Genomic DNA, 24,076 nt, shown 5'->3' on the forward strand with positions numbered 1-24,076 from the left:
CCGTGAATATTGCGTTTTTAAAAAATCGATTTAATCGTCCAGGCCTATATGCGAGGTGGTTTGTCTAACACTGATTTTCTGGAAATTCAGCTGAATGTTCGTGTTTTTCTGTGCTGATTAAAATGGGCTGAAAGTCGAATAAGACTGAAGTTTAATTCGGGCTCACGAAGCCTCCTGCCACTGAAACTAGGGAGTGCTGGCCATTTGTGGAGAGTAATACATGTGATACCGAAAGAATTATAATTATTATTATTGTTATTAAGAGGGTGTGTCCGATGACTGGCGTCCCATCTAGAGTTCCCCCCCCCGCGCTGTGCTGCCAGGGGTAAACCCGTTACTCCGGCTAAATGGTATAAAAACGGTAATGGGAAGTATTTGTTTTTATTTCGTTTGGTTTCAGAACCAATATTTATGGCTCTAATTTAGTTGTAACATTTCAGTTTATGGAAGTGTGTCCATTAACGATAATAACCCTGCCTTGCGTATTGTAAGTATATATGCATGATTAGTTTTGGCAAAATTCTTATTCTTTCTTGTCTAATCCGCGCTTCATAAACGTGACTTTTCAGAGTGGCTTTGCTCTACAGCGCCACCCCAGGCCTGGTGTCAAAGTGCCCTGTCGCTTAGAAGTAAAAACCGCGGCTGGTCCACTTTCGCGTGAAGTAAAGATCAGCCTTAAGAAATTGCTATACAAAAAAAACTTAACTTCACTTGTCATCAACTGCAGGAACCCCGGTCCATTGGATGCAGCTTAGCTCTGGGCTGATACGTTCCCGGACACGTCCCTTCTGATTGGCCGACGCACTAGCAAAGGGAAGCATGGAGCGGGTGTTCGCCTCTGGTGTGGCGGCCAGGTTGAGGAGCCAGTGGGACCGCGATGAAGGGTTTGGGCAAAATGACAAGGCCCTCAAATTCCTAGGCCAGGACTTTGAGTCCCTGCGAGCAAGCTGCCTGCAGAGACGCTGCCTGTACGTCGACGACGCCTTTCCCGCCCAACCCTCCTCGCTGGGCTTCAAGGAGCTCGGGCCGCAGTCCTCCAAGACGCAGGGGATCCGCTGGATGCGTCCCACGGTGAGAGGGACACGGTGGCCCAATCTCCCTCACAAGGCCGAATTGATGAACAACTTTTCCGTTTGTTGTGTGCGAGATGAGACTGCCAGTGACCTAAAGTCAGGCTTCCTCATCATATGTTACAGTGCGGGGATCCCAAACTCACTCAGTCCGTTTGTTGTTGTGTGTGAGATGTGACCGCCAGTGACCTAAAGTCAGGCTTCCTCATCATATGTTACAGTGCGGGGATCCCAAACTCACTCAGGCCCTTTGTTGTTGTGTGTGAGATGAGACCGCCAGTGACCTAAAGTCAGGCTTCCTCATCATATGTTACAGTGCGGGGATCCCAAACTCACTCAGTCCGTTTGTTGTTGTGTGTGAGATGAGACCGCCAGTGACCTAAAGCCAGGCTTCCTCATCATATGTTACAGTGCGGGGATCCCAAACTAACTCAGTCTGTTTGTTGTGGGTGTGAGATGAGACCGCCAGAGACCTAAAGTCAGGATTCCTCATCATATGTTACAGTGCGGGGATCCCAAACTCACTCAGTCCGTTTGTTGTTGTGTGTGAGATGAGACCGCCAGTGACCTAAAGCCAGGCTTCCTCATCATATGTTACAGTGCGGGGATCCCAAACTCACTCAGTCCGTTTGTTGTTGTGTGTGAGATGAGACCGCCAGTGACCTAAAGTCAGGATTCCTCATCATATGTTACAGTGCGGGGATTCCAAACTCACTCAGTCCGTTTGTTGTTGTGTGTGAGGTGAGACCGCCAGTGACCTAAAGTCAGGCTTCCTCATCATATGTTACAGTGCGGGGATCCCAAAGTAACTCAGTCTGTTTGTTGTTGTGTGTGAGATGTGACCGCCAAAGACCTCATGTAATCCAACAAAGAACTCTTGTTAAATTTCCACAACTTCTTGAAAAAGTATCCCGTAGATTGAGGGTGTTTTGGAAATTTGCTCTTCTGTGCTTTACGTTACTCCGCATTCACGCAAAAATCTGACCGGCTTGCGTGATCCTTAAAATGGAAGATCAAAGAAACAGGTAAACCTTTGAGTTCAGACCCCATGACAATCACAAATACAGCTGCTACTTCCAGCACGGCATGCAGAGAGACGCGTCCCTCCAAAAAATGACCCTACTGACATGGTGAAGCTCAGATTTTGCTCTGCACAGAAAATAGCTGCTGTAAGATGATACCACTGTGTATCACTTCCCTACAAGACCAGTACATCTGGATGTCCCAGTGGGCATTTTCTCAACCAGCTTAAAAGCCAGCTGGAGCAGACAAAAAGATTTCATACGTATTACAAAGTAGGATACAAGGCATCAGATTGGAGCTACAAATGAAGAGACATTATGTCACAAATAGGATAAAAGATTCTAGTATTAACTAGAGATGCACGATATATCGGGTGACATCAGATTCGCCCGGTATTCACTAAATTAAGATATCGGCATCAGTCCGATTTGTCAGTCTTAGCCGATATTGCCGGCCAATGTGTAAACTTCATCAGGATTTACAGTCCGCACCACCAGAGCTGAAGACATTACCGAAATAATGGCGACGGCTACATTGCAGGAACAGCCATTTCCAGTAACAGAGGACGAGGGATTTCATAGCTTCATTCAAAATACCAGACCGCGATATGCTTACAATTGGTTATTAAATCTGGCCTGTAGATCGATCTCTCGTTTTCCGCAGAATGAAAAATGATGTAACGTCATTCCGCTAAAATACGCCGATGAGCACGGCAAGTTTCACTGCCTACATCAGTGGTGCTCAAAATTTCCACATCGGTGCATCACTGGCCTTCACCTCACATTCCTGTAAATAAAACCCTTTTCAAACAGCCGGACAATAGTTCTGTCGGTCAGGTTCTAGTCCCTCAGAAAGCCAGTGACTAGCTCACTCTGCTGGCAGCAGGCAGGGGGGGATCTGTTATGTCGGGGGGGGAGGGGGGGCATGCATGCCTCTCTGACCTCACCATGTCTGTTTGGCAGGAGATCTGCCACAACCCGCAGTTCATTATAGACGGAGCCACTCGAACCGACGTCTGCCAGGGAGCCCTGGGTGAGTCCAGCCGCCATCTTTACCTGCATTTTACCTGCTGTGGTGCCGGTTACCACGGTAAAAACTGCCATGTAGCAGATATCAGCCTAGAATTTAACGTGTTACTGTCAGAATATCGTAATATTGTGCGGCGGTGGTATGTGGCTCAGCAGGTCAGACCTCTGCCGATGTGATCAGAAGGTGGTTGGTTCAAATCCCAGGGCTGTTGGGCCCCTGAATGAGGCCCTTAACCCCAGCTGCCTCAGGGACGGTCTGGCCCTGCTTTCCCAACAGCACTTCACTTTCGATAAAAGCTAAATAAATGAATGTAAAACAGAATTGGTGTCTGGCACAAGAATCGCAAACCCGGTGCATGATGCTAAGCTTTGACTCATGAAGCTGTTATACAGTGATCGTGCATATGCAGTGATTTGTAGCATCACTGCAGAGTTCTGAATCCACCAGTGAACTTGCTGACATTATCAACGTGAAGCACCTTCAAAGGGAGATATGGTGGGTAGGTTTCAGGTTCCAGTCCCGAGAGGGATTTGAACACCCTTCGGGGACGTAACCTGAGTTGTTCCAGTAAAACATCCTCCTGTATGACTGTAATTTAATGATCCTTTGAATAACAGTACTGGATGAGGAATAAATGAAATATCTTCTCCCGGGGCTGTTTTAGGTAGCGTAACACCTCCTTGGGTATCTGTACAGTGTCAGACACCCTCTTTGCACTGCCGTTCACATCCCTGCTGCGTCGTCTTTGACTGTGACCATGCTAAGCATTAGGGCAGTTCGGTGGCTCACACCTCCTGGGTCAGGGGTTCGAGTCCCTCTTCCCTTTCTACACCTGTGGAGTTTGCATGACCTCCCTGTCTGCAAGGATCATCAACCTGCTCATGCGTCTCTTTGAAAATGTTTTGATGGAGGGTAAAAAAAAAAACTACATAGACTACATTTTCAAAATCATGTCTATGGTAAAAATTGCACTTTGACCAGAACTGGCCGTGATGTTGAGCCCTGCCTGTGTGACAGGTTGCAGTTAATGAAAATCAGTCTCTGTGAAATATGCAGAGTGCATGGATGTGTGTCCCTTCAATGAGATGGCATCCCATCCAGGTCCCCCCCCCCTTTGCGCTGAGCTGCCTGGGAGGCTCCAGCCCCCCCAGCTGGAAAGTAAACCTTGGATTTGAGTCACTCATGCGCTGCCGATCCGAGTCAGCTGTGTTAAACTATTAAACTACTCAAGTAATAAAGGACTTCAGACCATCAGCCAAACCTGCACCCGTAGCAGTTACAGAAAGTCAAGGGCCTTCTCATGTACAGACGCTCGCCGGGTTACGATGGGGTCACGTTCCGATAAACATATTATGAGGCGAAAATATCGCAAGGCGAAAAAGCATTTTAATACAGTACACTCCTGGCGGCCATCGGGCACCTCACCCCCCTCCCCAGCAGTGTGGGGGCCCCGCTAATCACTGCTATGCTGTGTGGCAGGCGACTGCTGGCTCCTGGCGGCCATCGGGCACCTCACCCCCCTCCACAGCAGTGTGGGGGCCCCGCTAATCACTGCTATGCTGTGTGGCAGGTGACTGCTGGCTCCTGGCGGCCATCGGGCACCTCACCCCCCTCCCCAGCAGTGTGGGGGCCCCGCTAATCACTGCTATGCTGTGTGGCAGGCGACTGCGGGCCCTTGGTGGCCATCGGGCACCTCACCCCCCTCCCCAGCAGTGTGGGGGCCCCGCTAATCATTGCTATGCTGCGCGGCAGGCGACTGCGGGCCCTTGGTGGCCATCGGGCACCACACCCCCCTCCCCAGCAGTGTGGGGGCCCCGCTAATCACTGCTATGCTGTGTGGCAGGCGACTGCGGGCCCTTGGTGGCCATCGGGCACCTCACCCCCCTCCCCAGCAGTGTGGGGGCCCCGCTAATCACTGCTATGCTGTGTGGCAGGTGACTGCTGGCTCCTGGCAGCCATCGCCAGCCTGACGCTGAATGACAACCTGCTGCGGCGAGTGGTGCCTCACGGACAGAGCTTCAGCCAGGAATATGCCGGAATGTTCCACTTCCAGGTACCGGCCGCTCAGCGGCTGCAGCGCTGAACTCTGTCAGCTTCATCATCACACTTAACCTTTAGTAACCCCGCATTTAATGATTACAGATTGAAATTTATTGCTTAATGTTTAATTTGACTAAAATAAATCTGCTCTGGAAAATCATCAAAGTATTCCCCAGGGGAGATGGGGGGAACCGGATTACTGTAACCTTACGCTGCAGTGATAAAATGCATTTTCCTACACTCTCTTTTAATTCCGACTCCCAGCCCGCAGCCGCTGTGATAGTCGTATAACGGTAATGTCCACCCTTTCTGTCCTGAGCGCATATAACTGAACACTGCTGCTGTGTTTGCATGCACTGAACACGCCACACTATATTTACTGATAGTATTTATAAATAAGGCTGCATTTGGCCTGGGCGCAGAGCCCCACCCGAGTGCGACATTCCTGTACGGGGGCTCCAGCAGAGCTTAATGCGGCAGCCCCACCCCCAGACTAATGGAGCGCAGCTCCCTGTCACACGTGCGAAGGACGGGCGAGGTCCCGGAAGCTCAACGTCTATATTAGATTAATAAATAAAAGCATGATTGTTTTCGGCACGAGACACGAATCTGCAGACCCTGGATGGGCGGCGGCGGGGGGGGTGACCTTTCAGCCGTCGTTAAATGTGACCGGAGCGTGCCCCCCCCCACCGCAGATTTTCCCCGACACTCACAGCGGCCGGAGGAATGGGAATTAAAACCTTTGTCCTAACAGTGACAGGAATGTATTAATTTTGTGTGTGAAGCTCTGTGCCCGACTGTCCTCTAAAACGCTTTTCTTAAGATGTATATTGCAGAAAAAAAATTATTCACACTGTTTCGGTCATATTCTTATTTTTTCCCATAGATCGAACACACACATATTTTAAATGTCATGCTTTATAGTCTCTTTTATGCAAGTTGAGTATTTAAAAATTGGAAAAAGAGAAAGAGCCCTTTCATTTTCTGTGCTCTCTCAGTGAAGGAGCTGCACTCTTACTGGAAGAATGTAAACTGACGCATGCTTAGCATTTAGCATTTATTGCTGCTGTGAGCGACTTTCAGTGTAAACGCTGCCCTCTGGTGGCCGCTGGACTCACCGCTGTCTGCGTTCTCCGCAGATCTGGCAGTTCGGCGAGTGGCTCGACGTGGTGATTGACGACCGGCTGCCGGTGAAGGACGGGAAGCTGCTGTTCGTGCACTCGGCGGAGGGCGGCGAGTTCTGGAGCGCTCTCCTGGAGAAAGCGTACGCCAAGTAAGAGAGCAGAGAAACCAGCATTTAACGTTTAACGGTAGAAAATAATATTTTTTTTCGATGCTTTTAATGCACTATCTGTATCGTTTTTCTTTCATTTGGATAAAATCTTCGGCTAAATAAATCAATGTAAATAAATGTGATTTACATTTTATCTGCGAAATTCTAGAATTTGACCATTAGGGGGTCTCAGTCCCCAGTTGGATTGGGACGCCACTTTTTCAGGGAGGCTGAGACAGGAAATAGGGTCTGGAGTCGCTTATGAGATGGATAACTTGTCCACGACTGTTCACCAGTTCACTCATGACCTTTGTAAACTGCGTAGAAGTCTAATTTGTAGGCCGGGTTTACAGTACAGCTACTTTCCAAGGAGCCAGGGAGTCGTTTTCCTGATTTTTTTGGCTATTTCTGTTTTTCAGTTCCCTCGTGATATGTTCCTGTGCTAAGCAGGGTAGCTGTGCTTGTGTCCGGCAGGCTGAACGGCTGCTATGAGGCTCTGTCGGGGGGGAGCACATCGGAGGCCTTTGAGGATTTCACTGGCGGCGTCACGGAGATGTTCGAGCTGAAGAAGCCCCCGGCGGACCTCTACGGCATCATCGGCCGCGCCGTGGAGAGGGGCTCCTTGCTCGGATGCTCCATAGATGTCAGTACTGACCCCATTTAGTTACCTCAAAGCAGCCAGCGTCCAATACGGCCATTTCATTTACACTTTGAATGTATTATTAACATTTTCGCTGCCTAAGTCCCCTTGGAAAAGTCCACACCCCTGTTAACAGTATAGACTTTTCATTACAAGTCAGCTTTCAGTCGAGAAGGCATCTAAAAATCAATGAAGGGATTAATATAGGATAGTAACGGACAAAGCTTCATGAAGCATTTGCTGTATTTTGTTTGACCTCACAAGATGGTTCTCTTGGTTTGCTTTGGGGAGCTTTTATATGAAGAGAGCACCATCTAGTGGAGCCAGAAAATACAGCAAATGGTTCATGAGGCTTCATTTCCCTTTCAATAAGGATAATTCATAAGGATTATAAGGGGTGACGTGCACGGCAAAAGAGAATGGTCACATTTTGTATGTAAATTACACTAACATAATATGTTTCTGACACGTTAATACAGCTGTTTAATCCAGAGGATCACATGCCAGTACAATGCAGGTGCTGATCTATGCTGCTAATTCAGTATCCCTGTAAAAACATGTGTGTAGAGCTGGATTCCCCATTTTACCAGAAAACCCAATACAGTTTGTGGTGTCTCTGTGAAAACATGGCTCCTTCTGATCTGTCTGATGGTGTGTTTTCAAACCCTGTACTACTAACAGTGAGCAGAGCCACGTTTACTTTCAGACAGAAGATATCTGCTGCCCTCTACTGGTGACTTTATTTACTTGGGTTTGAAGTCGTTACAAGACAAATAGCTCCAGTTTTAACCACTGACGTCACCGATTCTTATGTTATGACGTAGAGGTGCATTTCTGGACAGAAAAGGCTGAGTTATATTGACTATACCTCCTTTGTTTTACTTTGTTGTTTTATGTATTTTTTCAGCTCTATCTTTCTGACCCTGCCCTTATTTCTGCCGCTCTGAATTCTCAGATCACGAGCCGGTTTGACATGGAAGCCGTGACGTTTAAGAAGCTGGTGAAAGGACACGCCTACTCCATAACCGGGGTGGACGAGGTGAGCTGTGGTAGCTGGTCAGCTGTCCACACTGTACTTTGACCCACATGACCTGTCTGTGTCTCTGTCTCTCTGTCTGTCTGTGTCTCTGTCTGTCTGTCTGTCTGTGTCTCTGTCTGTCTGTCAGGTGGCGTATAAAGGCACTCCGACCAAACTGATTCGGATCCGAAACCCCTGGGGGGAGGTGGAGTGGACCGGGCCCTGGAGTGACAAGTGAGTGGCTGGGAGTTTCCATCTGGGAAGGTGTGCTAATGTCCAGGGAAACCTGCGCTTGGTCCAACTGAGCCCGGCCCTCTGCAGTTCTAGGGAATGGAGCGGGATCGACCCATCTGTCAGATCTCGACTGCACAACCGCAGTGAGGACGGAGAGTTCTGGTGAGTTTTATTTCTAACTGGTATAGAATAGAGAGACTTTATTCATCTCCTTCGGGAAATTGTCTTTTCGCCTGTCCGAACTTGCTCTCTATGGTACACATATGACAGCGAGGTTGGGGGGGGGGGGGGTCACAGTACAGGGTCAGCCAGCATACAGGGTCCCTACAGCTGGGGGTTAAGGGCCTTGGTCAGGGGTCCAAAGGCAGCATCAGTCTACTGGCCCCTGGATTCGAACCAGTGACTTTCCAATCACTGGCACAGAGTCCTAACCCACTGTGTTCTTTCATAAAGGTGAAAGGCAGGCTTTGTGTGGTGTTTGTGTCTTTATACCTGGTAATACTAATAAAGTGTGTGTCTGTGTGTATATCTGTATATATAGTGTTGTGACAAAGTCCTTGCCCCCCATTCCGATTTCCTTAATTTTTTCTTATTCATAACACTTAATAATTTCTGCTCCAAACAAATTTAGAATAATACAAAAGACAACCTGAGTAGACTGAGTAAAATCACCAGTGTGACAAAGTAAGTACCCCCTTAGTCACACAGTCAACGAATGAACCAAATCTAAATGGCAACGGATTAAACTGAACTACACACGTCTAAGCTTGATTGCTGCCAGTCCTGAATCTACACAGAACTCAAATACAGCCATTCCAGCAAAGCGGAGAGGGGCGCGGGGTCTTAGGAAGCAGCAAACCCTGTCTCAATCACAAGAAATTCCTGAAGACCTGAGATAGAAAGTTATTGAGATATATCAGTCGGGAACTGTGTGTGTGAGTGTGTATGTGTACAAGTGCACAACCAAGTGATGTACTAATATCGAGAGCACAGTGTGAGTGTAGCCGTGTCATCATTGTAAATCCTCATCCTCAGTTTGTACCTTCGGGCCTCTCTCTCTCTGTCCTTCTTGTCGTCCATATCAGGATGTCCTTCTCAGACTTCATGCGCGAGTTCAGCCGCCTGGAGATCTGCAACTTGACGGCTGATGCCCTAGAAGCCGCACGTGCAAAGAAGTGGAGCACGGTGCTGCACGGGGGCGAGTGGCGGAGGGGCAGCACTGCCGGGGGCTGCAGGAACTACCCCGGTAGGTAGGGGGCAGCAGAGCGCTCCGGCCTGATGTTCCATTCATAAAATCTCGTATGACTTCCTGTATCACTCACCTGCTTTTCAGCGACGTTTTGGCTCAATCCGCAGTTCAAGGTGGCGCTGCAGCATCCCGACTCGGACGGTCAGCCCGGCTGCAGCTTCGTAGTCGCGCTCATGCAGAAGGACCGGCGCCGACTGCGCCGAGAGGGCAAAGACATGGAGACTATCGGATTTGCCATCTACGAGGCAAGCAGGACGATCTACTGTCCATAGCTGGACACCTATGATACTGTAATGGGAGATGTAGTGAGTGCAGTGGGAGATGTAGTGAGCACAGTGGCAGATGTAGAGTTGTAGTGAGTGCAGTGGGAGATGTAGTGAAAGTGAGTATTATGGAGAGTATTATTATAAACACCTAGGGTGGTGGCACGGTGATGAAGCTGGGTGTGGACTGTGCTCAGATTATTAAAAGCAAGGCATACGGAGACTGAAGAAAGTAACTGATCTGTTTCCTGTTCTCCTCTCCCTCTTCTTCACTCTCATTCTCCCCAGGTTCCAGATGAAGTATGTACATTTCTGTTCTTCTGACACCGAAGAACACCACTGTTCATATTCCCATGCTGTAATGTTATTCATGGGGTCAGAGGTGCGGTTGATCAGTTGAGCTCAGGTGAAAGATTGTTAAGGCATAATTATGGCTAAAAAAAAATCCTGATTTCCTGAACGCCCAAAAGAGCAGATCCTGGTCACCAACCTCCTGACCATTTGGTCACAGGTTCCCATGTTTTTAAGATAATAACTGGAGTATTTACTCAAAAAGTAATTTGGAACCTGATAGTCTGCTGGAAAAGCACCAACATACAGACGCTTGTGCAAGTTCCTGCCATACAGGTTTTACGGAGGCTGTGCTGATTTCATTCTCAGTACATGGGAAAGGCCGGAGTGCACCTGAAGCGGGACTTCTTTCTGACGCACGGCTCAAGCGCCCGCTCCGAGCTCTTCATCAACCTGCGGGAAGTGAGCTCGCGCTTCTGCCTGCCAGCCGGCGAGTACATTGTCGTTCCCTCCACCTTCGAGCCTCAAAAGGAGGGCGACTTCGTGCTCAGGGTCTTCTCAGAGAAGCCGGCCGACTCGGAGTGAGTCAGAGCCAGGATAGAGGAGATTGTGTGTGTGTGTGTGTGGGAGTGAGGAGAATGAAAATAAAGGGGTGGATGGAAGGATGGAAGATGCAGGGGTCGGGAGAAGATGGAGGTAAAGGGCAAAGAAGTGCTGGGACAGAATGTTAAATAGAAGATGTAGGATGATGATGATGATTTGCTCCAGAGCGAAAGACAAAAATAAACTAACTTCAAAGAAAAGAGGAATGCAGAGAAATCAGAAAGGGAGACGCTGAAGCCTGACAATCTGTTCGACCAGCCTGAATGTATGAAAAGCAGAGGTGGACAGTTCAGGTCCAGAAAGTACAAATCCAGACCAAGATTTTATTTCAACCAGCCAGTTGAGTACTCTATGACTGTGACTCTTTATACTTAACCGGTTGGCTGAAACAAAATCCTGGTCTGGATTTTTACTTTCTGGAACTGAACCGTCCACCTACGGTGAAAAAGAACTAACGGCTGGCCTGCTTTCCTTTGCGATAGGGAACTGGACGATGAAGTCACAGCAGATCTTCCCGATGAGGTAAGGGACAGCTGAGTGAGCATGGACCTCGCCTTTAACCGAGCGGTGAATCCCACGTGGACATCCAATCAGACCATCCATCACACATCTGTCTCTCTTTACTGAAGGTCCCCCTGGACGAGAGCCAGATAGACGCTGGGTTCAAGTCCCTCTTTAAGCAGCTGGCTGGGCCGGTGAGAGGTGGGACAGGTGCGGGAGGTGGAGACAGACCTACCGTCGTTCTGACAGCCCGTTTCTCCTGCAGGACATGCAGATAGGCACAGCTGAGCTGAGGACCATCCTTAACAGAGTCATCAGCAAGCGTGAGTCAGCTCTCTGAGGAAGTTCATTGTCCTACATTACAAGTCAATCAGCCAGTCAAATTTTACTTGATAATGCATGTTCTTTCCCTCTAATTTCCCTCCTGAAAAATGATTCAAAGAAAAAAAAAATAAAAAAAAAATACTGCTTGTGAGCAGACGGGTGATCCAGGAACGGGTGTCTTAAAGAAGAGAAACACTGTCATGCAACGCTTTCCTTTAACAGATAAAGATCTGAAAACGGACGGTTTCGGAAAAGAGGCGTGTCGCAGCATGGTGAACCTCATGGACGTATCCTGAGCCTCGTGCGAACGCCAGAGCCTCGTGCGAACGCCAGCGCCTCACTCTGCTTAAACGCCAGCGCCTCACTCTCCTTAAACGCCAGCCTGCGTCTTGCTGCCCCAGCTTTGGGTTCTGTTCCTCTCTGCCCGCTCTGTGTTTGTTCCCCTTAACCCCAAATCCCAGACGGACGGCAGCGGCAAACTCGGGCTCATGGAGTTTCACGTGCTGTGGGAGAAGGTCAAGAAATACCTGGTCAGAGGGCCCCACATGATGCTGCTCTCCGTATAGGCATCCGTCACACGTGCCTGATGCGTTTTACACACGCGGTTCTCCGGTTCCCCCTTAATCTGTTCCGGTTCCCCCTTAATCTGTTCCGTATTTGTTTGCAGTCTGTCCAGTATCCATGTTCTGCTCTCCATTTTCCCTGTTCCATTCAATCAACAGACTGTGTTCAGGAAGTTCGACCTGGACAAATCAGGCACCATGGGCTCGTACGAAATGCGGATGGCTCTGGAGTCTGCAGGTACGTCTTAAAATCCTCACAAGAGCATGAAGATTCAGGAAAGGGAGAGCAGGTCCATGAACGTGGAGGAGATGCTGTCGGGGAATTTCTGAGACCAATATTAAAATTCTCAAACCCTAGGGAGATCTTTCGCTCAAGTAGGGGGGCACTTGAGGGTTTTTTATAGACAAATGAAGAGATTTGTTGATGGCTGGAGCCTGTATGCCGGTATTAAGGATCATCAGGACAGGGAGTCGGGCTGGTAAAATCTGTCAAGCTGCTGGTTATTCTTACTGCCACTGATTAGAGGAATGATGTTACATTGGCTTCTTCCTTTTCTCTGGAAACACATTGTGAGCCGACACCATGAGACACCGGCCTTAAGGGCTCGCAGGCTGTTTTTTAATTTTGTAGAATAGTTCAAATAAATGTGCCACCCCCACCCCCAATAATTCAGCACCTTCCTACCTCCTGCCCTCACACGTCTGTTTATGTCTGGACGTCAGGGTTCAAGATCACAAACCACCTGTTCCAGCTGATCATCCTGCGCTATGCGAAGCCCGACCTGAACGTGGACTTCGACGGCTTCATCACCTGCCTTATCCGGCTGGAGACCATGTTCAGTGAGTGTCTGAATGCCCGCAGACCCAGATCGCCTATGGTAAAATGGATGCACTGGCACCAGATAGGGTGACGGAGAGGGAGATGAGGGAGGAGACGTGGAATAATGGCTTTGGGACAGAGCAGGGTAGTGGGCAGCGGCACCGCTGGGAAACAGGAAGTGACTCACCACCGCCGGGAAACAGGAAGTGACTCACCCATAAAGCGAGAGTAACCAAAGTTCCGTGGCTTCCTACAGAAACTTTCAGAATGATGGACACAGACGCAGATGGAGTCGTTTCTCTCAACTTCTTCCAGGTTTGTCAGCGATTTCATGAGTGAAATTACCTTTATTCGCACTGAACTTCACTGACTTTCATTATCAAAAGCAGCAGAAGGGGAAGCTGCCCTTAAAGACTGTCTGCACCAATAAGAGATCGAATCACATGCAGTGGCATAAATATTGTATAGAATTACAGGTTCTGGAGCTGGTCACTTATACACAGAATACCTGCATAGTTCCCAGCAGTATTAGTTTCGATTTTTAAAAACTTATTATTTTTATATTATTTTCATTTGAATCCAGTTTAGTTTTAGTTTTCAGTGTTGTTTTTATTTTAAAGATGCATGTGCTGTGCTTGTACTCATATATTTTTTTTTACTTTATTTTTGTAACTTATTTTATTTGTTTATGAAAATGTTTCCTTATAGTTGTCGTTAATGATAACCCTGACTCCTACCGCGTGTCGTGAACACAGATGCATATATACACATGTGGAGCATCCGCTGTTGTTACGTTGCCTGAAACATTATTTCTGTCTCTCTTGCAGTGGATCTCGCTGACCATGTTTGCCTGAAGCTGCAGACTCTGCCAGCTGTGCAGTGTTTTATTACAAAGTGCCTGTGTCTATTTCATTGTTCTCTGTGGCCCAGGTCCTTGGACGTTTATAGCTTCACTTGTGTGCTTCTTCCAGCATGTTTTCAAGCTTTTAGTGCATGTGCCAAAAAGCCTGTAATTCACAGAGCGCAGCCCACACCTCTGTTCTCTGCCATTTCTTCTTTAGCTATGGGAAAAAAACCACTGGAACCCAGAATGGCGTCTCTAATCAAACTGACCACTGATTGGCATCTTTCATCTGAGCAAACTGCTGCTGTCTCGTGGCATTTATGCTTAATAATGTATCATGTGTCCTGTAAACGCCTGCATGAATGGGACATCACTATGTTCCATATTCTGCTACCAAAGTTGGCCTAATCCAATGAGCTGTACTTTGTTTACATTTTTTTGTTAGGGATAATAGGAAATAAACCAAAGATTTTTAGCTTTTCTCCACACTGAGTCCATAGTTTCCATTGCTCATCCTGGTTCCTAACAAAATATTACTTGAACTTTGGTCCCGTCCTCTTTGAGTCCATTTTGCCTCTTCAGATGACTGTGGCATAGAGCATCAGTCCACCATTTTATTACTGACAGGTACATGTAGATAAAAATAGTGTTTTACATAACTGACATTGATATATAAACTATTTACATACAGACATTACACTATATATAATCGTCACTGTAACGGAGTCCATAAAACAATCGTCTACTTGCCCAATTACAGTTCATTCTCTATTCCACGAGCCAATGACAGCTGTGCAGGGGTGGGACGAAGCCACGCCTCTCCATACAGACCTACTATTGGCTCACAGTTGTCCTTAGAAGCCTCTCAGCTGAGAGCGAGTCCCTCGCTGACAGGCATGTTGATATGGGCGGTCAGGAGCGGAGCACTGATTCCTTCTCGCAGTATAAACACCTGGAAATATAAAAATAAAGATGAACATACAGCACCAACATGTCCGGCCATATTAACTGTGTTCTTCGTAATAGTTCCAAGTACAAGAATTAAATCCAATTTGTGCTCTGAATCTGTAGAAAGGCTTCTGGAGTGACTGGAATCTTTATTGGCGGAGGAAATTATTACTGGAGACATCAAGACAATAGACAACAGTTGTGGAATGTTGTGGTGTTGTGTGGTGAAAGCGGGTCGGGATCTTACTTTGATGATGTCAGAAATACCCCGGTCACTCAGACACTCCACAAAGGTTTCAAAAGGGTAGTTCAGGCCCGGGACAAGCAGGGGGATCTGAGAGAGAGAGCCATCAAACCGGAGGCCCGCATGTGCGGAGGAGCGGCCGACTGGCGGCACGGCTTTTGCTGACCTTAAAGAAGGTGGTCTTCATGCTGTAGAGAGTTTGGTCGTACAAGAAGCAGACAGCGAGGCCCATGGCGGGCTTGCAGGCGGCCGTGTTCTGGATGTACAGCGTCAGCTTGAACGTCGGACCGAGCCCCTGGACCTGTGAGTGCAGAGGCGCGGTGAGTCAGCTGGACGGGCCTGAGAGCCCGGCGGGTCCCATGGGGCCGGTCCGGACGGCGCCCTTACCACGGCGTTCATCTTAAGCGGCTCGGTGAGGCTCCCTTACCACGGCGTTCATCTTAAGCGGCTCGGTGAGGCTCCCTTACCACGGCGTTCATCTTAAGCGGCTCGGTGAGGCTCCCTTACCACGGCGTTCATCTTAAGCGGCTCGGTGAGGCTCCCTTACCACGGCGTTCATCTTAAGCAGCTCGGTGAGGCTCCCTTACCACGGCGTTCATCTTAAGCGGCTCGGTGAGGCTCCCTTACCACGGCGTTCATCTTAAGCGGCTCGGTGAGGCTCCCTTACCACGGCGTTCATCTTAAGCGGCTCGGTGAGGCTCCCTTACCACGGCGTTCATCTTAAGCGGCTCGGTGAGGCTCCCTTACCACGGCGTTCATCTTAAGCGGCTCGGTGAGGCTCCCTTACCACGGCGTTCATCTTAAGCGGCTCGGTGAGGCTGGCGGACACGGGGGTCAGGCTGCACTCCAGGGCCTTGGCGTAGGCCCGTGCGGCCGTGAGCCGCAGCCGGATCAGGTCCATCTGGAAGGCTCTGTGCATGGCTGCCAGAACGGATGAGAAACGCTGCTCTTTATGCTGCTGATGTCGCACCACAACTACGCCCCTGATGTACAGGAAATATGCCATAAAACCGGCGCTCCCCGGTCACGAGGCGCCGAACCGGCGCTCCCCAATTATTTTTCCCCGAGGGCCACTGTGGGGGGGGGGGGGTGGTTCGTACCTACGCCATTCTCGCGTTCCCTTAGGGTCTGGTCCACATACAGCTTAGTCTTCTTGGGAACATTGAGGCGGACGCTCTGAGCCAAGGGGGGGCCAGGGACCGTGTCTCTGTCATCAAACACTGCCGTCCTCTTCAGGATCTTCACGATGAGACCTCCCCCTGGATGGGGAGAGAGACAGCGTGGCGTCACTTTGTAGGCGGACTGCGGCTGCCCGATTGGCTGCGGCGTCGCTTTGGAGGCGGACTGCGGCTGCCCGATTGGCTGCGGCGTCGCTTTGGAGGCGGACTGCGGCTGCCCGATTGGCTGCGGCGTCGCTTTGGAGGCGGACTGCGGCTGCCCGATTGGCTGCGGCGTCGCTTTGGAGGCGGACTGCGGCTGCCCGATTGGCTGCGGCGTCGCTTTGGAGGCGGACTGCGGCTGCCCGATTGGCTGCACGGTTACTGTACCGTTAATCTCCAAATGAGGAATGACCTGCAGATAAATGTCCCCTCCTGCCGTCCAGTTAACCGTCAAGGAACCAGCCCCACAAACTTCAGCCTGTAGTTTCAGCACTACGCGTACATATATGCTATTCACCCCAACACTGGGATTCAATCTGTTTCCCAAAAATGCATATGGGATGTCCTTTTGCATTACATAATCACTCTTTTAGGGCTATCTGAAGATTACTTAGACTGGAGTACATAGCAGACTGTACACAGGTAGTCTTGCTGGGCTCCGGTACCTTTGGTGGTCATGATGAGAGTGCCGTCTTCTCTGCCATACCTCCCGAAGCAGATGCTGGTCACCACATCCTAGAGATACGGGAAATGCCCGTCTTTGCTGATGACTAAAAACATGTCCGCCCCCCTCCCGGCAGGCATGTCTCCCCCCGGGTCCTACCGGAGTCTTGATGGTGCTGACGAGGTTCTTGTCCCGGTACAGCTGCACCTGGCAGTTGGCGAGCCCCACCAGGACAGCCTGGAAGCCTCGCGTGTGGTGGTCCATCGTAGCCATGGTTACCACAGGGGCGGGAAGATTCACCGTCCACAGTTTCTTCCCCTTGACACAAGATGGCAGTATTGGGTCAAATAATGAGTTTATGTTTCAACTTCTCAAATACATCACTTGGTTATGCTTTAATATTCATGACAGTTTATTACAAATGATTATGTGGAATGTAATTGTAAGAATGGTAGATCAAGGACACCAATACAAAATAAAATAATATACAGTACTGTGCAAAAGTCTTAGGCAGTCAAAATAAATGTTCAAACCTATTTGTCTGGGTAGTTAGTCCACTTTTGTTCGGAATAAACAACACAATTTAGCATTAGAACATGTGCAAATTAAGAATAACACAATATGAGCTAATAAGACTTTCTGCGGTTCTCCAAAAAGTCACTGGCATCTTGCTGAATGGCCAGATGAACTCCGCTTCAGGTCCCAAAAAGTCACTGGCATCTTGCTGGATGGCCAGATGAACTCCGCTTCAGGTCCCAAACTTCTACTCAGGGGCACCGCAGTCATTCCGTTTATTTGTTACATTTCACCACCAGCTCCCTTAATTAATTAATTAAATTAGTTTAAAGAAATATTTTTATTGATAAGGTAATGCTAGTGGTCAAGTCAGAAAATACTTTATGGGACAGTACTGAGGTGATGTTAGCTGAAGATTTGAAATGGCCAAGCGCACAAACTTTAACAGGCATAACAACATAGTTTTACACCAGCATGAAGGTCATTCAAAGATCATTTTCTTTGGCTGCCTAAGACTTCTGCAAAGTACGGTAAATAAAACGACTGTTAGTAAGAACAGAAGAGCAGGCGTCATCCTAACGGAAGGGATGCAGAGAAAGCTCTTCTGTGTACCTTCTGTGTGTAGCCAAGCAGCGTTTCGTCAGCGGTGCCCACCACCACGTTCTTGCCGATTCGCACCAGACCCACGGGGTGGGACGTCAGCTCGATGCAGTACCGGGGCCTGGAGGAATCCCTGCAAGCAGCTGAAACGTGTTACAGCACCAAATGCGAGGCTAAACAGGGCACAACATCGGCTTAGTATTTGGCAGCACACCCTCTGGAAACAACGGCTGAAATCAGTCGCTTCCTGTAACCATGACTGAGTTTCTTACACCTCTCTACTGAAATGTTGGTTCAAATAAAAATTAGCCAAACCAAGACAATTAACTACAAAGTACAATGTCACCAGTAACACTTTCTGGAAGAAAAAAATGGTGAATGTGGCAAAATGCTAGTTTGTTTGAAACTAGAAGCTAACGGATGAGTGATGGTTGATTGTCACCTCGGCATATTCCGCAGAACACACACCTGCGAAGGACGTAGATGTTACCGTTCCGACAAGCTACCGTAATGCGAAACTCCACGTCGAACTGGCCTGTGACATCCATCAGGGTGGGAACACTGGGCAGGGACATCTGAGGCACCAGGGAAAAGGGGAATACTGAAACAATGTTTCTGAAATGGTGCCTATGGAAGTAGACTTACGTCTAAAATAATCATATGTAAATTACATTAAATTACAATACTGTCATAACATTTAAGTGCAACTAAATGTAAATTTATCTCCATAGGTGTGTGCAATTTTAAATGATGACCAACAGGTGAAGGGGCATGTTCAAAGACGACCTGGTGGAACAACAAATGACACGTCAAGGGTGCGACTTACCTTGGACAGGATGGTGAAGGCCTCAGGGTCCAGGACGTACACGTCCCCGCTCTCTGTACCAATCACCAGGCAGCTGACGGCATCCTCTTCCGCCATGTTCTTCTTCAGAGTACTGATGCACGTGATGACCGTCTGGGTGCACAGCGTGGCTATATCAGTGGGCGAGCGCGGCCGTCTCAGTGGGCGAGCCTGCTCATTCGTCCATCATTTTCTCATCTTCTTCATCATACAAACATGCTATCTGGCCACATGGGGATTATTTTTAAAACACAATAAAAAACCCGCGGAGAGCGGATTCAGGCCCTGTGAGGTCACACCTGTCTGCGGATGGGCTGCTGCTTGTGAATGCTGACGAAATTCTCCATCGCCTGTCGCTCCAGCATGAGGAACCTGGCGAGAAGGACAAACAGAAACAGCAGAGCGGCTTAGTGTCGCGCGGCAACCAGCTCGTTCAGAAGGACACTGACGCAGGGAAACAACCACTTACTTCAAAGATCTGACGGAAAGCGGAATCTCTGCCGTTTCCCTGAAAAGAACCATGGGTAAAAATAAACAGACAGGAAAACTCCCAGATGGGGGGCAGCTAATGGGCCCTGAGGCAGGATTTGAAACCCGAAGCCGCTTAAGTTAAAATATCCAGCTGTATAATCGGTCATATCAACAGGACAGGCAGAAAGACCCCATGGGACAAACGCTCTCTAACTTAAAAATACGATTAAAAATGCATGCAGAGCTTAAAACTCTATAACGAGGCAGAGCAGCTTTATAATAAGCAGCTGTCTGTCCAAGTCTGTCCCCAGCAATCTGACAGGCTTTCCAAAGGCGTCACCTCACCTGATTCCCTCCAGCATTTCCTTTAAGGACGTCGGATCGATCATATCCTGCAGGGAAAGTACAAGACACTGTAGCTACAGAAACGTTCCTGTGATCGTCTCCCTTCTCGCCATTCCTGCATTTTCACCAACTCATAGGTGGAGTTTGTGTGTCTCGTTAATGCAGCCACTACACAAAATAATCAGCCTGCATCGGCAGAACATCAGACAGCCAGAAGGGCAATAAAAGAGGAGAAATTACCTGTTCATTATGCACATTATGTGCTTTGCATATAGCAGGACTCAAGCAAAAGAGAGATAAAGGGGATAAACAGCTTAATCCCAGCAGGAAACGAAATGCCCAATTCAAAGATAAGCCATATGGTGAAATTTATGAAGGACATGAAGTGCCCTTCTGTCAGTTAGCAGAAGACAGTCACTTTAGCATATGGACACTACCTTTGTGAGAAAGGTGCGTCAGAAATGCAACAAAATATTTTATGCATGCTTATGGATAACCCTGACAAGGCTGTACTACAAAATCTAACATTTTCTAAAATATTGGAAGAATCCAGATATAACAGCAAACGATACATTACATATGTGAGGTAGGTTAAAAAATAAATAATAGAATTCAACATAAACCCTTCAGGAAATTGAGAATCGAAGACCAAGTGCCACTGGTGAGGAGGAGTGATGATTAAACGACCAATAGATATAAACGCTGCTGCTGTTCTGACGGGATGTTGCCAAAGAGCTGCTGAAGTACTCAGGGAGGAAATGAGTTCCGGACTAGCATGAGTGCACTGTGCAGCACTGTGCAGCACTGTATAGCACTGTGCAGCACTGTATAGCACTGTATAGCACTGTGCAGCACTGTATAGCACTGTGCAGCACTGTATAGCACTGTGCAGCACTGTATAGCACTGTATAGCACTGTATAGCACTGTGCAGCACTGTGCAGCACTGTGCAGCACTATAACAGCAATAAGACAGTGATGTCAGTCAATTAATGAAAGTAGGCAGTGTGTGGATCAGCGTGTTAGGACACTGCCTGTGATCAGAAGGTCACTGGTTCAAATCCCGTGGTTGGCAGAGTGATGTCACCGTTGGGCCCTTGAATAAGGCCCTTAATCCCCAGTTGCTCCAGGGACTGTCTGACTCTGCCTTCTCAAAATATGTCACTTTGGAAATGAAAATGCGCAGTAGTGCGGAGCGTCACAAACACAAACACCCTCTTACCTCCTTTGCTTGGGTCCAGACCTCCTGCTCCAGGGGGTTGACTTCCAGAGACGGCAAGGTGAACTTGAAATAGGGCCGCAGGTTTTTGTAGATGTAGATGAAAGGTCCGGACGCTACAGCAATAGCAGGTGTCCGGGGTTCGTGCTGGTCCATCAGGAACGACACCAGTCCCGTGGGAAGGTCCAGCAGCATGTTCTCGCTCACCAGGCTGGTGCCCTTGTACACCTTCAGCTTCATGTTGGACGCCCCTGTGCCCAGGTCTCCCACCACCAACTGCGACGTGGACATGCTTTCCTCACAACGAGGTTCATCCTCATGTGCTACAGCTAGCCTAGCCGCCACTGGCCTGACCTCATATCCAGCTTTGTGGGTGTGTTCTGAGTCAAAGGCTGCTCTGTCAATGTATATGATTGCTGGTCTATAATCTATGTACCTTACTGCTGTAAGCAGCAGTGGAGTTTACCACCACTCAACTGCTCCTGAGGTTTGGGGGCCTCTGGGTGGGGGTAAGGGGCCCCGAAGTGACTTTTTGATGGGGGCCCCATAAACACGAAACCTCCCCCTGGCTGTCGGCATGATAATGCCCCCCCCCCCCCGATATCAATGGCGTTCATCTTAAATGCGGGTGGATCACCCACAAGCAAAGATCCAATCCATCATGGCGGTGGTCCTCCTACCTTGTTCTCCCCGTCGCCATGGAGATCAGCCAGAGCTGCAAAGGCAGGACATGCAGGTATTCAGGATCATCATAAGAGCCAGGAGCCTCCACACTCACACAATGGTTTCTGCATCTGGTCTGTCATTCCCTCACGCAGTCATGCATAGCATGAATTCACCGAAAATATAAAGAGCAGATGAACATTCCTTAATTTAAAATGAATCTTAGATACTAAGAACATAAGAACTATACAAACGAGAGGAGGCCATTCGGCCCATCGAGCTCGCTTGGGGAGAACTTAACTAATAGCTCAGAGTTGTTAAAATCTTATCTAGCTCTGACTTAAAGGAACCCAAGGATTCAGCTTGCACTACGTTATCAGGAAGACTATTCCATACTCTGACTACACGCTGTGTAAAGAAGTGCTTCCTTAAATCCAGTTTGAAATGTTCTCCCGCTAATTTCCACCTATGGCCACGAGTTCTTGTATTTGAACTAATGCTGAAGTAACTATTCGGTTGAACAGCATCCAAACCTGTTAGAATCTTATAGACCTGGATCATGTCCCCCCTCAGTCTCCTTTGCTTGAGGCTGAACAGATTTAGCTCAAATAACCTTTCCTCGTATGACATTCCTCTAAGACCAGGAATCATTCTTGTGGCCCTACGCTGCACCTTTTCTAAGGCCGCTATGTCCTTTTTAAGATATGGTGACCAAACCTGTACACAATATTCTAGGTGAGGTCTCACCAAGGAATTGTATAATCTTAGCATTACCTCCCTTGACTTAAACTCCACACACCTGGAGATATACCCCAACATCCTATTGGCCTTTTTTATTGCTTCCCCGCACTGGCGAGAATGAGACATGGAAGCATCAACATACACACCAAGGTCTTTCTCATAGTCAGCTACCTTTATTTCAGTAGGTCCCATAAAATACCGGTACTTTATATTTCTGCTCCCTACATGGAGTACCTTACATTTGTCTATGTTAAATTTCATCTGCCAGGTGTCAGCCCAGTCACTAATTAAATTAAGATCCCGCTGTAGCTGCTGCTTAACATCCTTATCCGACAAACTTTTGAAAAGGAACTGCACCCCTACTGCTTAGAACAGGCCGTGGATAAGAACAAATGATAGGTTAAATGGTTACTTTTTGGAAGGAATGAAATGTACACCTGAAAGAAATGGCACTGGAAGTAGAGTAAATGTTTAGTAATGGAGATTCGTAGCGAAAGGGTCTCTCACCAATGCAGGATGCAAAGGTGTAAAGGTTAGCCACTGGATCGTAATGTGCATCTAGCCACTTCGAATTGGCTTCGCCGCTGAAAAATAAGCACAAGCGGGTGAACCATCCAGGCGCATCTCATCCAGGATGCATCGTCTCCAGGATTGTTACAGATCTCCTGCCGCTACTTCATTAACCGCAGATTGTATGTCTCATGTCTAGACAGTAAAATCAATTCAAATAAATATATTTTAAAATATAAAGAGAAGGTATTTTATATATCTGTTAATGTAAACTCTTAATGCAAGCAATGTAATGTCCCTGCATTTTAAGCGACAGCAGACTTATCCCAATAATGCGATTACATGCAGCTCGGCACGTAACAGCAACGTACTGGGGCTTTAAAATGTACACGAGCATGAATTTCAGATTTACTCCACGAACCATACCTTCAGAAAACAGAGACCATGTCAGGCTGTATGGCTTACGAGCGCGGAAATGCAGCGCCACATACACGCAGTTACTGGCCGCTCATGTTCAAGTGGAGCAAACGACCAAGGCAGCAATAGACGGCAGCTGCTTACCTGTCTTTAGTCTCCGACACAGTCGTGGCCATTGCTATCCGCTACAACTGATTACCCAGAGCTCGTAGCCGCCCAAAAACCTCACATACTCCGTCAGGCTTGTTATGAAACTCCCTCTTTCCTTAGCAACACTAATCCCTAATAGGCTTTCTGTTTCTATGGCAGCGCGACGGAAACGAGGGTGACAGTCAAATCCTTCCCCCTGCGTCGGGGAAACGCAGACCATAACCAGCGTTCCCATGCCCATAATTGAATGCAAAACGGTGTGCAGTAATGCTGAAAAACTATAATTAGGAGCTTTTAAAATCCGGACTTCGATTCCAAATCCAGGCCTTGTTGTCAGTTCTCCCAGATAGTTTAATAATAATTGATTCCTATTGACACAGAGGCTGGAAGATCAGCAGTGCTCGGACCTTGAGGACCGTGATTTGAATAGCCCTGCTATAATTATCTGGCTTCTTTGCAGGATTTTATACTTTTCATTATGGTAATTAAAATCTTACATAATATGTGCCTCGGATATAATAATTAGGCTACGATAATTCTATAATATGCAGAGACACATCACTTAATCACTGAATTCATGTGTTTCATTTAGACCAATGACTCCACAGGTGTATAAAATCAAGCACTCAGCCATGCAGTCAGGTTATGAAAGAATACTTTTATAAAAGAATGGACTGTTCTGAAGAGCTCAGGGAATTCAAGTGTGGTACTGTCATAGGATGCCACCTTTGCAGTTTAGTTTGTGAAATTTCTTCCCTGCTGGATATTCCACTGTCAACTGTAAGTGGTACTATTGCAAAG

General features: G+C 48.0%; 2 protein-coding genes across 3 annotated transcripts; one reads left to right on the forward strand and one right to left on the reverse strand.

Annotated features, from left to right (window-relative positions):
• The first annotated feature begins 802 nt into the window (after positions 1-802).
• Positions 803-14,271, forward strand: LOC111860100 (calpain-1 catalytic subunit-like). The gene is made up of 21 exons (XM_072706318.1): positions 803-1,071; positions 3,056-3,125; positions 5,057-5,175; positions 6,302-6,435; positions 6,910-7,078; positions 8,031-8,114; positions 8,242-8,327; positions 8,415-8,489; positions 9,413-9,573; positions 9,661-9,821; positions 10,128-10,139; positions 10,500-10,711; positions 11,216-11,255; positions 11,363-11,428; positions 11,500-11,557; positions 11,781-11,845; positions 12,020-12,088; positions 12,281-12,359; positions 12,845-12,961; positions 13,198-13,256; positions 13,769-14,271. The coding sequence occupies exons 1-21, from the start codon at positions 820-822 to the stop codon at positions 13,793-13,795; spliced, it is 2,115 nt and encodes a 704-aa protein (XP_072562419.1). The 5' UTR covers positions 803-819; the 3' UTR covers positions 13,796-14,271.
• Positions 14,272-14,362: 91 nt separating this feature from the next.
• bbs1 (Bardet-Biedl syndrome 1) lies at positions 14,363-23,449 on the reverse strand. 2 transcript variants are annotated; one of them, XM_072706317.1, is made up of 17 exons: positions 23,270-23,449; positions 22,706-22,782; positions 21,475-21,509; positions 20,798-21,070; positions 19,578-19,624; positions 19,231-19,269; positions 19,061-19,133; positions 18,744-18,875; positions 18,386-18,492; positions 17,930-18,050; positions 16,961-17,119; positions 16,803-16,872; positions 16,078-16,236; positions 15,765-15,898; positions 15,144-15,278; positions 14,981-15,067; positions 14,363-14,737 (listed from the first exon to the last, which is right to left on the reverse strand). In XM_072706317.1, the coding sequence occupies exons 1-17, from the start codon at positions 23,299-23,301 to the stop codon at positions 14,651-14,653; spliced, it is 1,767 nt and encodes a 588-aa protein (XP_072562418.1). In that variant the 5' UTR covers positions 23,302-23,449; the 3' UTR covers positions 14,363-14,650. The 2 variants fall into 2 exon arrangements, 1 of the variants encoding a protein (XP_072562418.1); XR_011985149.1 differs by lacking the exons at positions 14,363-14,737; positions 14,981-15,067 and having other exon boundaries at positions 15,141-15,278; positions 15,365-15,898.
• Positions 23,450-24,076: the final 627 nt, after the last annotated feature.

This window comes from Paramormyrops kingsleyae, chromosome 24 (genome assembly GCF_048594095.1).
Source record: "Paramormyrops kingsleyae isolate MSU_618 chromosome 24, PKINGS_0.4, whole genome shotgun sequence".
Lineage (NCBI taxonomy): Eukaryota > Metazoa > Chordata > Actinopteri > Osteoglossiformes > Mormyridae > Paramormyrops > Paramormyrops kingsleyae.

What these genes read in the sequence shown, in the direction of transcription:
- LOC111860100 (XM_072706318.1), top strand. Translation starts at nt 820, where the DNA reads ATGGAGCGGGTGTTCGCCTCTGGTGTGGCGGCCAGGTTGAGGAGCCAG. An exon ending in CCGGAATGTTCCACTTCCAG is followed by an intron (nt 5,176 to 6,301) that starts GTACCGGCCGCT and finishes CGTTCTCCGCAG; the next exon opens with ATCTGGCAGTTCGGCGAGTG. An exon ending in ACCGGGCCCTGGAGTGACAA is followed by an intron (nt 8,328 to 8,414) that starts GTGAGTGGCTGG and finishes GGCCCTCTGCAG; the next exon opens with TTCTAGGGAATGGAGCGGGA.
- bbs1 (XM_072706317.1), bottom strand. Translation starts at nt 23,301, where the DNA reads ATGGCCACGACTGTGTCGGAGACTAAAGACAG. An exon ending in TCAGCACCATCAAGACTCCG is followed by an intron (nt 16,873 to 16,960) that starts GTAGGACCCGGG and finishes CCGTATCTCTAG; the next exon opens with GATGTGGTGACCAGCATCTG. An exon ending in GTATTTCTGACATCATCAAA is followed by an intron (nt 14,738 to 14,980) that starts GTAAGATCCCGA and finishes TTATATTTCCAG; the next exon opens with GTGTTTATACTGCGAGAAGG.